General features: G+C 59.4%; 6 protein-coding genes across 6 annotated transcripts; 3 read left to right on the top strand and 3 right to left on the bottom strand.

Moving 5' to 3' along the window:
* Positions 1–10: 10 nt before the first annotated feature.
* Positions 11–898, top strand: ATEG_06625 (Ldh family oxidoreductase; the record flags this gene model as incomplete). The annotated part of the gene is made up of 1 exon (XM_001215803.1): positions 11–898. One exon carries the CDS (start codon positions 11–13, stop codon positions 896–898), a length of 888 nt encoding a protein of 295 aa, XP_001215803.1.
* A 131-nt stretch (positions 899–1,029) lies between these two features.
* prnC (delta-1-pyrroline-5-carboxylate dehydrogenase prnC) lies at positions 1,030–2,831 on the bottom strand (the record flags this gene model as incomplete). The annotated part of the gene is made up of 3 exons (XM_001215804.1): positions 1,030–2,517; positions 2,570–2,671; positions 2,718–2,831. 3 exons carry the CDS (start codon positions 2,829–2,831, stop codon positions 1,030–1,032), a joined length of 1,704 nt encoding a protein of 567 aa, XP_001215804.1.
* A 1,069-nt stretch (positions 2,832–3,900) lies between these two features.
* Positions 3,901–6,639, top strand: ATEG_06627 (uncharacterized protein; the record flags this gene model as incomplete). Its single annotated transcript, XM_001215805.1, has 2 exons — positions 3,901–5,289; positions 5,437–6,639. The coding sequence occupies 2 exons, from the start codon at positions 3,901–3,903 to the stop codon at positions 6,637–6,639; spliced, it is 2,592 nt and encodes an 863-aa protein (XP_001215805.1).
* A 300-nt stretch (positions 6,640–6,939) lies between these two features.
* ATEG_06628 (uncharacterized protein) lies at positions 6,940–8,624 on the bottom strand (the record flags this gene model as incomplete). The annotated part of the gene is made up of 2 exons (XM_001215806.1): positions 6,940–7,066; positions 7,117–8,624. 2 exons carry the CDS (start codon positions 8,622–8,624, stop codon positions 6,940–6,942), a joined length of 1,635 nt encoding a protein of 544 aa, XP_001215806.1.
* A 562-nt stretch (positions 8,625–9,186) lies between these two features.
* On the top strand, positions 9,187–12,103 carry ATEG_06629 (Zn(II)2Cys6 transcription factor; the record flags this gene model as incomplete). Its single annotated transcript, XM_001215807.1, has 7 exons — positions 9,187–9,476; positions 9,539–9,673; positions 9,733–9,995; positions 10,057–10,142; positions 10,204–10,838; positions 10,887–11,057; positions 11,104–12,103. The coding sequence occupies 7 exons, from the start codon at positions 9,187–9,189 to the stop codon at positions 12,101–12,103; spliced, it is 2,580 nt and encodes an 859-aa protein (XP_001215807.1).
* Positions 12,104–12,319: 216 nt separating this feature from the next.
* ATEG_06630 (NADH-ubiquinone oxidoreductase 30.4 kDa subunit, mitochondrial precursor) lies at positions 12,320–14,768 on the bottom strand (the record flags this gene model as incomplete). Its single annotated transcript, XM_001215808.1, has 4 exons — positions 12,320–13,372; positions 13,454–13,795; positions 13,991–14,640; positions 14,747–14,768. The coding sequence occupies 4 exons, from the start codon at positions 14,766–14,768 to the stop codon at positions 12,320–12,322; spliced, it is 2,067 nt and encodes a 688-aa protein (XP_001215808.1).
* Between the last annotated feature and the right edge of the window lie 153 nt (positions 14,769–14,921).

Genomic DNA, 14,921 nt, shown 5'->3' on the forward strand with positions numbered 1-14,921 from the left:
CCCCTCCTACATGGCCCGCATCCGACAGGGCGTGCTCGACGCCGCCGCAACACCAACGGTGCAACAGATCACGCCGGTGGTCGCGAGCGTCGACGCGCACAACGGCTTCGGCTTCGTCGCCGCACACGCGGGCATGCAGCGCGCCGTCGCCATGGCGCAGACCTTCGGCATCGGGCTGGTCTCCGTCAAGCACTCCAACCACTTCGGCATGGCCGCGTGGATCGTGCAGCAGGCGCTCGACGCCGGCATGCTGTCGCTGGTGTTTACGAACTCGTCGCCCGCGCTGCCGGTCTTCGGCGGCGCGGAGAAGCTGATGGGCGTGTCGCCGCTTGCGTGTGGGGCGCCCGCCGGCGCCGCGCCGCCGTTCATCCTCGATATGGCGCCGTCTGTTGCGGCGCGGGGCAAGATCTACAAGGCGCTTCGGCGCGGGGAGGATATCCCCGGCGACTGGGCGCTGGATGGGGAGGGTCGGCCCACGACCGACCCGGCGAGGGCCCTGGAGGGCGTGATGTTGCCCATGGGCGGGCCGAAGGGGTCGGCGCTCGCCATCATGATGGATGTGTTCTCGGGCGTGTTGTCCGGGTCGGCGTTTGCGGGACATGTCACGGGCCCGTATGACCCGTCGCGGCCGGCGGATGTAGGCCATTTTCTGGTGGCGATCAAGCCGGATTTGTTTATGGGGTTGGAGGAGTTCAAGGGGCGCATGGATTATCTGTATCAGCGGGTGGTGGGGAGCGAGAAGATGGCGGGCGTGGAGCGAATTTACTATCCCGGGGAGATTGAGCAGATTACACAGGCGGAACGGCTGGCTAAGGGGATTCCGTTTACGGAGGCGGAGATTGAGGCGCTAAACAAGGAAGCGGAGCGCGTGGGAGTAGACAAGTTGGCGTTCACATAGAGAGCTTGGGTGAACTCGATTGGACTATAGTAACAACTAGCAATGATATCTTAGGTACGATAACAGAAAGAAACGCCATCCATGCACCGTATTTTAGCCCATATACAACAGTAAAAACAGGGGGTCATCGTTCAGGCATTGCTGGGATAGGGAACGTTGTGCGTGGGCACAAACTCCTCCTTGATGGAACGCAAGCTGACGAACCGCGACAGGAGGTTGCCGCTGCCAGCCTTGTCGTTGGTGCCACTAGCGCGGGCACCACCGAAGGGCTGCTGGCCAACGACGGCGCCGGTGCTCTTGCAGTTGATGTAGAAGTTGCCGGCGGCGTTGCGGAGGTGGTCGTTGGCGAGGTTGACGGCGGCGCGGTCCTGCGCGAAGACGGCGCCGGTCAGACCGTACGAGCCGGTGGTGTCGATCTTCTCGCAGATGCGGGCAAAGTCGGCATCAGAGGCATCGTTGTAGGCGTGGAGGACGAGGACCGGGCCGAACAGCTCGCGCGAGAGCAGGGGGTGGTCCGGGTTGTTGGTGCGGTAGATGGTGGGCTGGATGTACCAGCCCTTGGAGGCGTCGTAGGTGCCGCCGGCGAGCAGCTCGAGCTCGGGATCGTTCTTGGCCTCGTCGATGACCTGGGCCAGCTTGGTGAAGGAGCCCTCGTGGATGACGGGGCCGCAGAAGTTGGTGAAGTCGGTCGGGGGTCCGACGGAGAGCTGCTTGGTCTCGGCGACGATCTGCTCGACAAACTCGTCGGCGCGCGAGGCCGGGATGTAGGCGCGCGAGGTGGCGCTGCACTTCTGGCCCTGGAACTCAAAGGCGCCGCGGACGGTCTGGACGACGGCGTTGCGCAGGTCGGCCGACTTGTGCACCAGGTGGAAGTTCTTGCCGCCGGTCTCACCGACGATGCGCGGGTAGCTGCGGTACTTGCCCTCAGCGACGCCAGCGGCGATCTGGCCGTAGAGGCTGCGGAAGACGGCAGTGCTGCCGGTGAAGTGCAGGGCGGCGAAGTCGGGGTGGTTCAGCACAGTGCGGGTGACGTCCTCGGCCTCGCCAGGGACGAACTGGATGACATCGCGGGGGAGACCGGCCTCGAGGAGAATCTGGTGGACGAGCCAGTTGGAGGCGATGGCGGAGGGGGAGGGCTTCCAGACGACGACGTTGCCCATGAGGGCGGGAGCGCCGGCAAGGTTACCACCGATGGCGGTGAAGTTGAAGGGGGAGATGGCGTAGACGAAGCCCTCGAGCGGACGGTACTCGACGCGGTTCCAGACGCCGGGGGCGTGGTGGACGGGCTGCTGGGCGTACATGTCCTCGGCGTACTTGACACCGAAGCGGAAGAAGTCACACAGCTCGGCGGCGGCATCGATCTCGGCCTGCCAAGCATTCTTGCCCTGACCGTGCATGGTCAGGGCCATGATGTCGTAGCGATACTTTGAGGAGATCAGATCGGCGGCCTTGAGGAAGACCGAGGCGCGGTCGGCAAAAGAGGTGGCAGCCCAGTCCTTGCGGGCGGCCAGCGCGGCGTCAATGGCGGACTGGACCTGGTCGGTGGTGGCATTGGAGTAGGTAGCGACAGTGGCGTGGGTCGCGGGGTTGGATTGAGTGAGAGTGGAAGAGGATTTGATCTGTTTCGTTAGGTGGATGATCGTAGGAGCATCGTAGAGATCCAGGACATACCTCTTGGCCGGCAATGACGAGAGGGACGTTGAGAGGGCTTTGTCTACGCGCGAGGGCTTCCTCGAGACCTTTGCGATCGGGCGAGCCAGGAGCATAGTGTTTCTAAGTTGATTAGCGTGGGATGAGGATATTCCATGAAAGAACTCACGTTGGGCTCGTTGTCGATGCGAGGGACCTTGAAGGTGGCGTAGGACCCCATGGCGCGGGAAGGGATGCGGGGGATAGACCGCGCGGGGAGGCGCGTACGGAGAAGGGCCTGCATGGTTGGTGAGGCGATTCTGTGTAAGAGAAAGGGTATAGGAGAAGGAGAGAAATGGAAAAAGAGGAGGTAGAGAAGAGAAGAAAAGTAGGAGAAGTGAAGAATGAGGAGAAAAGAAGGTGAGGGGAAGAAGTCACGCGGGGAAGCCGGTCGTCTTAGTAATAATCATCAGTTCTATAGCGGTCCGGTCGAGACCCGGTGGGAGCCCGGAGGTTGGTCCGGCCCGGAGTGGTAGGATATCTTCCGATGGAGTTTGCATTTATTCTAGAGGGGATGGAGGTGGTTTCTGAGGGTCCTGTTCTTTTTGAGAGAGTATGAATAATATCTACCTGGGTAGTAGTAAGTACATAGGGAGTCCATGAAGAGGGGTCAAGAAGTACCGAGTATACGGGGTAAGCTCATACTGCACTCCAAAGTCTGCGATGCTACGTAGTACCTATAGTACCTATAGCACCTATATAGACTATCAGACCATAGTATACAGCCTATCTCCTCTACATCTACATGTTCTATCATCCTCATCTGTCCTTCTATTCCCTGCAGACAAATCTCGGTTGTAAATCCCGATCGGCACTTACCCTAAACGGCAGGCTAAAAAATACCCTAACCGGGACAAGCTTATCCATAGCCAGTCTGATTGGCTAATTCTCCCCCGGCTGCTCTTCCGAACCCTAATCAGATCATTATGCCTGAGCCCTCAGGCATCCCGGCAGCCTACCGGGCCGGTCAAGCATGTGGCTGCCACCGGGCCGTGAACCGGTATACCTCATCGAACATTCAGAATGAATCTATTATTCATAGAATCACCATACTTCATTCTGTTCTGTTCCACAGCTCCATTCTATCTCCAGATTCTCTACCGGTCATCACCTAACAGAAACACACACACCGCACTCTGTACTCCGTACTGTACCTATCATACTATGTACGGCACCGGCGCGGTTGCCACCGGCTCTCCATAGTTCCATAGCCTCAATAGTCTATCTTACCCTATCTACCCACCATATTTATTTCTTCTCTACATCCTTGCTTTCTCTCCTCACCGAATCCTTCCATCACCTACACTATTATCATGCGGCCTGTTCACCGTCCGCTGGGCGCCTTTGCCCTCGCAGGCCCCAAGCCTCGCTATGTCTCTCGCACCAGCCATGCAAAGTCGTCTCTCGCCACCACGTCCACGACGTCCTCCTCCAAAGAGACCTGGCAACATCCGCCGTCTAAGAAAGACAACCTCTCTCCCCTCGCCAAGCTCCCTCTCTCCGCCGTTCTGCGGTCCTTGATGATCCTCTCGGTGTCTTCTTCCTCTCTCCTGCTCAAGCCCTGCATCTACACCCTCTCCGTCCTGGCCCATCCCAAAACCCCCGTCTTGGATGTCGCCAAAAATCCGCTGTTGAACCTCCTGGTCAAGCACAGCATCTACAAGCAGTTCAACGCTGGTGAGAACAAGCTCGAAGTCCAGCGCTCCATCCGCGACATCAAGAGCCTGGGCTACCGCGGGGTCCTCCTCGGATATGCCAAGGAGGTCCTTGTCGGCGAAAGCAATGTCGATCCCGCCGACGAGAAGGCCGCTCGCCAGGAAATCCAGATGTGGCTCGATGGCACTCTCCAAACCGTCGATATGGCCCACGAGGGCGATTTTGTCGCGCTCAAATTCACCGGCATGGGCGTGCAGGCCCTCCAGCACCTCCAGCAACAGGCCCCGCCCTCCGCCTTCATGGACCAGGCCATTCAGCAGGTGTGCGATCTGGCCATCTCGCGCAACGTGCGTCTCCTCGTCGATGCCGAAGAGCAGGCCGTCCAGCCCGGTATCGAGGAGTGGACCATGAAGTACCAGAAGTACTGCAACTCTCAGACCCCCGGCCGCGCCATCTTCTTCAACACCTACCAGGCCTATCTCTGCTCCACCCCGGCCACCCTGGCCAAGCACCTCGAGATCTCCCGCCGCGAGGGATACACGCTGGGCGTGAAGCTCGTGCGTGGTGCCTATCTCAAGACCGAGCCCCGTCATCTCATCTGGTCCACCAAGGAGGAGACCGACCAGTGCTACGACGGCGTGGTCGAGGCCCTCCTCACCCGTCGCTACAACACCATGCTCCAGTCGTCCACCCACACCGAACTCCCCCCGGTCAACGTCATCATCGCCACCCACAACCGCGACTCTGTGCGCAAGGCCCACGCCATCCGCATGGAGCAGGCCGTCCGCGGCGAGGACCGCGGCGTCGATCTCTCCTACGCCCAGCTGCAGGGCATGGCCGATGAGGTCAGCTGCGAGCTCCTCCAGGGCTTCCAGGACCAGGGCGCCAGCTCGTCCGCCGAGTCCCCGAATGTCTACAAGCTGCTCACCTGGGGAAGCGTTAAGGAGTGCATGGGCTTCCTGCTGCGTCGGGCGGTCGAAAACACCGAGGCGGTCGGTCGCACCAAGCAGTCGCAGGAGGCCATGTTTGGCGAGCTGAAGCGCCGGGTCCGCCGGGTGTTTGGCATGGGACAGTAACGGTTACGATTCACGGATTCTCGGATTCAGTTTGGTGTTTGGCGGTGCATATAAATGGCGTTATCCTTTGCTTTGACATGCCTATACTTATTTTTACTTGTACTACGAACAGCGTAGACCAGAAATAAACATCAGAACCAGATCTTCTATCTACAAGTACTTAGCACGTATCTATCGATCCCCATATCCGATATCCATGCCGAGGCTCTAGTGCATGGTGGGGTATATACCCCGTACCCGTCCGAGTCGGACTCATCCTCCAACCTCAACATCACCATGCATCTCCTCCCAGAGCCCGCCGTCGCGCAGCTCCTGCGCCAACTCACCCAAGAAGAATGCCTTTCGTTCCTGCGCGCCCTCTCCGACGCCGTCGTGACGGTCTCCGCGCAAGATTCCCGCCCTGAGCGCGACCGTCTGGTGCACCAGCCCCTCCGCACCACCATCACCACCAAAGACGACAACCTCTCGCTCTTCATGCCCGTCTCCAACACCACCACCACGGGGATCAAAATCGTCACCGCCTCGCAATCCCACGGCATCATCGGCGTCATCAACATCTTTTCACCCGAAGGCAAACTCCTCGGCCTCCTCAGCGCCGCCGAAATCACCGCCTTCCGCACCGCGCTAGCCATCATGACCCTCTTCGTGCGCTGCGTCCACCTCTCCCGCCGCCACGTCGTCATCTTCGGCGCCGGCCGCCAGGCCGAATGGCACGCCCGGTTATGTCTACTCCTCACGGCGCAGGACGAAGTGCACACCATCACCTTCGTCAACCGCAGCCGTCGCCGGCTGGACGAGATGGGCGCCGCCATCGCCGAGCTGCGCACTGCCTATCCGCATGTCGAGTTCGCGACGCTGGCGAAGGAGGACGCTCCGCGGTACGACGAGGAGTTGGCCGCTGCGCTGCGCCGCTGCGACGTCATCTTTAGCTGCACCCCCGCTACGGAGCCGAATTTCCCGTACGCGTGGCTGCAGCCGGCGAAGCCCCGGTTTATTGGCCTGATCGGCTCGTACAAGCCGCATATGCGCGAGATCGATACGGAGACGCTGCTCAGCGGCGGCGGCACCGTTTATGTTGATTCCCGCGAGGCGTGTCTGGAGGAGTCGGGGGAGCTGATCGCGGCGGGGGTGCGGCCCGCGCAGCTCGTGGAGATTGGGGAGTTGTATGCCCGGCTGGGCGAGGGGGCGCTGGATGTGCCGGACGGGCAGAATGTCGTGTTCAAGTGTGTGGGTATGGGCATTATGGATTTGGTGGTCGGACGGATGTTGCTGGATGTCGGCAAGACGACGGGGTTAGGCATGGAGGTGGAGGGTTTCTAGAGCGAAACCGCTTGACAGACGCTGTATATTATATCCTGTATGCACGACGGATACTCCTGTTAGAGATGTAAAGGAAACGAGTTGATCTGCAGCCTGAACGGATCCGCCAGCGTCACCAGCGCATCCCACAGCCGTCTATCCTCGCCTTGAAACGAGCAACTCGCCTGCCGACGACACCCCACAAACGGGCGCACGTCCGGCGCACACACCGTGCCCTGCGCGGGCAGCGTCCCCGTCTGCATATAATCGCGGATGGCGCGCGCCGTGCACAGCGACGGCATGGCGTGCGAGCAGTGGCCCTCACCGTCCTGCTGCAGCACCACACTCCCGGGGAACAGACCCGCCACGCGATGCGCATTGCGCAGCGGCGTCACCGTGTCGTGCGTGTTCCCCACCAGCAGCAGCGGATGCGCTGGGCTCGCCCACTCTTGCCTCTCGAAGCTCAACGCCGGGCGCCAGACCGGCGCCACATCAAACCCGACGCAGGCGAGCCGATTTCTCGCCCAGCTGGGGCTAATCCAGCGGCCCTGCGCGCGCAGCTCGGCCAGATACGCGCGGAACGTGGCGCGGGTCAGCGGCGGCGCCGCGCCCACGCTGTCCATGCACGCGATCGACTGCACAGCGCCCATGGCCGAGACGTAGGGCACCGGCTCGTCGCTGCGCGCGGACGCCGGCACCAGCGCGCCCTGCTTCCTCGCCGCGAGACGCACAATCTCCGCGTCCGACGCATCGCGCCGCTCCAGCGCTGGCAGCAGCCGGAACAGTGGCGCCGCCATCGCGAACGGCGAGTACATCGCCGACAGCAGCGCCAGATGTACATCGCCGTACGTGATGAGCACGGGTCCGTCGCCGCCGACGGTGTCGACCGGCAGAGGCGCGTCTTTGAGCGTCTGCAGGATGGATGTGAGTCGCGCCTCGACGTCCGCGCTTGACGACCCCGTGTGCAGCGCGCAGCCCCGCGGGCCGGCTGCGAAGCAGTCCGCGCTCAGCTGCGTGACGATGGCGTCCGAGTCCTGCAGCTGCGTGCGCCACGCGCCGGCGTAGTGGTCGGCTGGGTCGACGACGCCGTCGAGCACCATGCGGCCGACGCGGTGCGGGTGCAGCGCCGCGAAGGTGGCGCCGAGGAGGGTGCCGTAGCTGAGGCCCCAGTATTGGAGTTTCTCGTGGCCTGGCCGGTAGGCCAGGCCGTCGTATGTGTGGTTGGAGGCGGTGCGACGGGCTTCTGCGGCGCGCCACTCGCCTAGTTTCTCGACGAGATGCCGCATATCCTCAACTGTTTGCGCGGTGTTGACGTACCTCAATATACCCTCGTCATCGTCGTCGTCGCCATGCGCACAGCTTTGCCCTAATGCGGCAGCGCGCGCCCACTCCAGCCCGACAACCCGCTCGCTATCCCACAACAGACCATAGTCTGTGGCGCCCAGTTGCCAGACCTGCTGCGCAAAGGCGTCGCGGAAGCAGCGCAGGCGCGGGGTGGTGTTGTTGACGCCGCGCGGGTCGAACGAGACAATGTCGTAGAGCTTGCCTTTGTCGTCTGGGCTGTCCAGCACGGTCTGCAGCGCCGCGCTGTCCGAGAGAACCTGGTACACGCCTGACTCGCCGGGGCCGCCGGGGTTGACGATGACGGGGCCGCCGTAGCGCGGGTCTGTGACGGGGACGCGGGCAGGGCGTTTGATCACGGCTAGAGATACTGTTGCGTTACTGTCGGTCGTGGAGGCGTTCCAATTCAGGGGGACGAGGAGGCGGGCGCATTGGAGGGAGCCGAAGCAGGGGGTGAAGGTGAGGGAGGTGCTGGGGGGGATGCTGCTCCAGATGTTGTTGTCGAGAGGAGGATTGGCGGACGGTAGGGGGGTTTGTGTCGTGAAGGGCGTCGCGAGGTAAAGAATCGCTGTGATTAAGAGCAGGACAAATATCTGGCCTGCTCGTGTCGGTGCAGTGCGATCTGGAAGCCCTACGAGGGGCATATACTGCACTGATTTGGCCATGGTGGTTGACTGCTCAGTGTGTCGGCTTGTTGAGAGATATAAGACATGGTTTGTGCTGATCCTTGCATTCTCAGACAGTCACAAGGGATGTTCGACAACAATCCGACGGGTAAGTATGTAGGACAGTTTGGCATGCGAGGGTTTACTTGTAGAGAGAAAGAGGGTTGGAATGAGGTTGTATACATTCTGACATTGCCCGATTGGGAAGCCTGGCACGCGAGTCTGAATGTAAGAACAACGGGCCAACTGAGGGTATTATAATTGTTAAGGATTGTAGTGTTCCTATATAGTATCAAGATCGGACTGTTTACAGTTATATATTAAGAATTTCGACTGGTGGTAGGATACTATCTGTTCTTGTAGCTCTATGATGTTCCTCCCAGTAGGATATATCATACCACTATGAAGTAGGGATACATATTATGGAGTATGTTCAAGGATGTATATTTATAAATCTCATTCTATTACCTGGTCCTATATTACAGTATATTAATAATATATTCTATTACATTTCTAGAACCCCCATACTATCCTAGTACTATACTACACGTTATCTACCACTATGCACGATACTACCGAGAATCCTCCGCTTATCAACTCCGCCTTTGTTCCGCTCCCGCCTTTCCTCTCTTCATCTTCTTCCCTCTTCAATCTTCCTCTTCCTCTCTCCAACCTACAATTTACAACCCCCGATAACGTCTCCCACCCTCCCTACAATGCCCCCCTCGCAGCCTCCCTGATCTCTACTCTCGTCATGGATGCGACCACTCCGCTGCCCCCGACTCCCTCCGTTCTGGGCCATCAGAAGCGACCCCGCGTTTCGGAAGAAAACCGCAAGCGTGCCGTGAGAGCGTATGCCTGATCCAATCAATTCTGCCAGTCTATAAGTGAATAGAGTACTGATTCTGCTTCAGATGCGACGGCTGTCGTCGCGTCAAGGAAAAATGTGAGGGCGGCGTGCCCTGTCGTCGCTGTCTCCGCTATCGCCGCCAATGCATCTTCACCCATCCCGATCATGCCGAGAAACTCGCTCGCTCGTCCTCCGTCTCGTAAGCTCTGCTTTTGTTTTATTGACTATATGGATCCAGCCGAACTCACCTCATGGCAGCGCCGAGCGAAGCGGGCTCACTCGCTACAACCTCGCCGAGGCCGAACGCATCCGCTACATGGAACGCATCCTGCACCATTTTGTCCCCAACCTCTCCTTCGATATCCAGTCGCTGCGCAAGACCGCCGATGAACTGAAGCAGAAACACCGAAGTTCCGATTCCGACGCTGGCCCTTCTATCCGTCTGGAGAACGAGGATTTCGAGGACCTGGCCATTGACGATGAGGATTTTACCATCAAGGCTTTGCCGGACAACACCACCCGTACGTCTTTGTCGTCCCTGCGGCGGAATCGACATTTCAAAACCAAGGCTCATGCGAACAGAATATTCCGGCGAATTTTCCTATCTGAATTTCTCGATGAAAATCCGCAAGAAGATTGATGAATGGATGAAGACTACATCTCCAGAGGTATTCCCTTGCATACCATCCTTTCCACGCATCCTTTGCACGGACGCTCACGGAGACGCAGACCTCCACCGAAACCGAACCCTTTGAAGAGCGATGGCGCACCACCCAGCTCCAATCCGGCTCCTCCCAGGTCTCCGCCTCCATTACCTGTCTCCCGCCCCGTTTTGTCGCCGATTTCCTCGTCCAGATTTTCTTCAAATACGCCCAGACCAATAATTTCTACGTCGAAGAAGATTGGTTGCGCGAGAAGCTCAACGTCTGCTACACCAACCCCTCCAGTCTCTCCTGCAACGACGCCGGCTCCGTCTGCTCCATTCTCATGGTTTTGGCTGTTGGCACCCAGTTTGCGCACATGGAGTCGGCCACCCCTGTGAATCGACTGTCCATGGACCCGGCCGCATTGGAAGACCATCATTTCTCCGAAGATGAAGTCGGACTGACCTTTTACCAATTTGCCTCCAAACTCTTGCCGGATATCATTGCCACCGCCTCGATTCGCAGTGTACAGGCCTGTCTACTTATCGGAACATACCTCTTACCGCTTGATACGTCCGGCCTCTGCTATACATATTTTGGCCTCGCTTTGAAAATGGCAATCCAAAACGGCATGCATCGGAAATACCTCGGAGAAGGGCTGTCCCCGCGCATGATCGAAGTTCGCAACCGCGTATTTTGGACTGCATATACCATTGAGAAGTAAGCCTGATAGCTCATGTTTGTGTTCGACCCCGCTAATTGTCATAGGCGCGTGAGTATTCTCCATGGGAGGCCCGTTTCGCTGCACGATGGCGATGTCGACGCGGCCCTGCCGGTCGACTTTCCCGGGTTGATGCCCCATGGGCAGATCTCCAACCATAGTAACATGATTGCCTTGATTACCTTGACCCTGAAACTTGGGGAGGTTGCCAACGAAATGTACGTATTCCCCCCTGTACTCTGTCCGGCTCGACTGACCATCCAGCTCTGTCCTTCGAAAATCCCCCAAGGGCCAACAGCAGGATTGCCTCGAACGCTTGCTCAACCTGCGCAAATCGCTGGTCGACTGGTGGGGAAGCCTGCCAGAAGAGACGGATTGTCGCGATCTGACCCCAACTGGACCCCTCTTCCGGTCCAACGTCCATCTGAAGCTGGATTATTGTTTGACGCGCATCTTCCTCGGCCGACCATTCCTCTTCAGTAACATGAAAGCCATCAGCGTGACGACCCTCCAGTTCAAGACTCCGTCGGGTCTCGCCAAAAACCGCTCCACTCTCGTCACCGATTGTGTCGAGGCCGCCCTGGAGATCATCGATCTCTGCCGGCTGCTCCGAGATGAGGCCGGCCTGGCCCGCGCCTCTTTCACCGAGTTCAGCTCGTGTCGCGCCGCCCTTCTGGTCATCCTCGCCCAGAGTCTCACGAAACGGACCGAACGACTGCGCGAGGCTCTGGAGAAAGGCATGGGGCTGATCAAAATCATGTCCATGGGAGTGGGCTCCGCACGGTCTGCCGTCAGTGTCATCGAAGCCCTCGAGAGGGCCATCCGACGGTTGGAAGAATGGAGTGAAACCCAGGCTCCGGGATCCACCGGGATGATGGAATCGGCCTATGATCGATTCAAGAATTGGGAGATGCTGTGGAAGACCGGTCCCATCTCGCCCGAGACGATCCCCTTTCAAGAGCCATTCCGCCCTGGACAACCGGGCCTGCAGCATGTGCCGGTGACGCCCATGACCGGCACCTCCAACGGCCACGAACAGATGGACGCGGACGTCGCGAGCACGGATATGGCCACCTCGGACTTTTCCACGTCTCATCCCACGTTGTCGGATATTCCGCAATTCGCGTTGGACCATTTTGTCTCCAACCTCCCGCAAGAGCTCGGTGAATTCACCGCCATTCCCTGTTTTGAGCCCGACCAACAGGGTCTGTCTGCTGATATGAAAGGGTCGGACTCGGGATGGATGCAGTTCATGAGTGAATGAGCAGTGCTTTCTTCTCTACGGGTGGCGTAGTGATGATTCTAGAGCGCACGGTTTGTTTCTAGCGTGATGACTTTTTGACTTTGGTGTTCCCAGGCCATGCTGTTATGGCTTTGGCGGACTTGTTATTGAATGATACCTAGATCTGCAAGATAACGCTTACTTTTGATACATGCTCTACCAACGCTAAGCACAAAGACAGTAACACACCAACGTAGACTAATCGAACACCACCTTTTTGCCCTGGAACGAAGCCATCGACTTTTGCTCCTTGGCCCGCTTGGCCGCCTCCCACGACGGATGTAGTGGCTTGTTATCCTGGGGCTTGGGAGGTGCTGGACGACCTCCACGATCTTGACGGTCCTGACCTTGTCGACCGCCGCCAGCTGCTCGTCCACCACCCCGTCCACCACCCCATCGGCCTCTCTTGCCATCAGCCGGGTCCACCGCACCGCGTCGGGGATCCCATCCGCTGCTGCGATCCCGCTTCTCCTGCTCCTTTTGCTTCTTGACGTGGTTGGCCCCCGACCCGTACTTCTTCTCCCACAGCGCGCGCCGAGCCTGCTGGCCCATGCGGTTCTTGCGCCGCGGCTGTTCCGCCTCCGCGTCCTCGCCCTCCGACTCCGACCCGGAGAAGTATCCCGCGGCCAGCGACGGGAGGAACGTGGTGCTGGTGACAGGAGCGGCGGCCTGGGCCTTTTGTTTCTTCGGAGGCGGCGCTGCAGGCGACGGAGAGCGCGAAATGGACATATTCGAGGCCGCAGCCGACAGGTCTACGCCGCCGTCGGACGCATCCTCGCTCGCTGCCTCGTCCCCATCTTCGTCGTCTGAACCCGGCGCCAATAGACCGTCGAACTGCGAAAAGTCCTCGCTCCCCGCGTCGCTTCCGCTCTCGATCCCTCCCCACTCCTCCGACGAGTCTTCCCCCGAGACCTCCGCTGCACCTGTGCCAGCGGCAGGCTGCTTATTCGTGGATGCAGCAGCGTCTCGCTTCTTCTCGCTCACGTCCGCTTGCTTCTTTCCGCCCGCCGGTTTATCATCCACACCAAGCAACTGCTTGATCCCAGCCATAATATCAGGAAACACGTTCTTGACGGGGGTAGATTTGTACAGTCGCGCCGTGACGTTCGCCTCGGCGGTGGACCGCGGCCCTTCCGGCGCAAGCTTCTTCTTTTCGCGGAACTGCACAAAAACCGGCGCCTCGGCGATGCGTTTCGTCTTGACGAGCTGTTTGAAGAGGTAGCGCTGCGCGGTTTGGGCGGGATCGAGCGACTAGAAAATTTCGTCAGCATGTCTTGCCCTGTTGACCGTCGATAGAAGAATCAGGTCCTGGCAAACGAGCGCCCTACTCACCTTAAGCACCTGCACCTCCTCCGCCAGCCGCGTCAGCGTATCATTGTTGCCGGCCGCTTTGGCGGTCTTTTCGCGCCGGCCGAGTTTCTGGCGCTCGAAGCCGCGGGCGGTCTTGAGCGCGCGGCTGAGCAGGGTCACGCCGTGGTCGAATTTGGCGAACAGCCGGGTGAGCTGGAGGCCCTGGCCGTAGTGGCTGGACGAGTCGAGGTCGGAGAGCTTGCGCTTGGGCATTTTGTTGGTGGTGATGGGATGGGAGCTGGGGGAGCAGGGTGCGGCAGAAAATAAAATGCGGCGCGCCAAGACCGGTGATGGAGAATCTCCGCAGACGAATTTACGCATGTACTTAGTTAGGTACCTAGGCAGATGGATGGATATCTACGTATGAAATGACGATAATAAAACATTCACGGTATTTACACACGAACAAAACCATTACTCTATTTCTTTTCCTCCTCCTTTTCCTCGGGCTTGGGAGTGGGAAGCTTGTACTGCGGTAGTTAGCATCGTCACCTATCACGAAAAGTCAATGAAACATACCGACTCAGGCTTCCGGTCCTGACCCAAGCCGACCGGCTCCCAGGCAGCAGTGCCGCCCTCGAAGTTGCGGAAGGCCTGCGTCAGCTCGAGCGGCTCAATGACAATGCGCTTCTTCTCCTCGTCGTACCGCAGCTCCGTGTAGCCAGTGAGGGGGAAGTCCTTGCGGAGCGGGTGGCCGTCGAAGCCGTAGTCGGTCATGATGCGGCGCAGGTCGGGGTGGCCGCTGAAGAAGACGCCGAACATGTCGTAGACCTCGCGCTCGTACCAGAGGGCACCCTCGAACAGGCCGGTGACGCTGGGCACGGGGCGGGCCTCGTCGGCGTAGGTCTTGACGCGGATGCGCGAGTTATAGCGCACGCTGAGCAGGTTGTAGACGACCTCGAAGCGCTGGTCACGGGTCGGGAAGTCGACGGCGGTAATGTCCGAGATCTGCGTGTATTCGGCCGCCGTGTGGTACTTGAGGAAGCTCATCACGGGGATCACGCCCGTCGGTGGCACGTAGATCACCAGCTCGTCCTTCCACACGGAGAACTGCTGCACGTGCTTCGGCAGGCACGCCATGATGTACTGGCCGTACTTGTGCAGGCTGTCCGCCTTGTCCTGGTACTTGTCCGCGGGGTTGACGACGGGGGCACGCAGCGCTCCCTCGGCTGTGTTCGTTTCGTTAGTGTCGTTCGTTACCCATTGGAGGCGACATCCCGCCCTAAACCGTAACTACGAAAAAGCACAAGAACAGCGGGAGCTCGGATGACGTACGGGGACGCTGGGCCTGACGCATGTTGGGCGGTTCCGGCACCTTCGAGGCCGACTGCAGAGGAGTGGAAGAAAAGGCCCGGCTGGCACGGGGAGTCCGCATGGCCACAGCCAGCGAACGGCCAGAGCCCAGACGCATCAGAGGGCGAGCGGAGGCCATGGCGGAGAGCAATTGACT

The sequence above is a fragment of the Aspergillus terreus genome, genomic scaffold, assembly GCF_000149615.1.
Source record: "Aspergillus terreus NIH2624 scaffold_9 genomic scaffold, whole genome shotgun sequence".
Taxonomy (NCBI): Eukaryota; Fungi; Ascomycota; class Eurotiomycetes; order Eurotiales; family Aspergillaceae; genus Aspergillus; species Aspergillus terreus.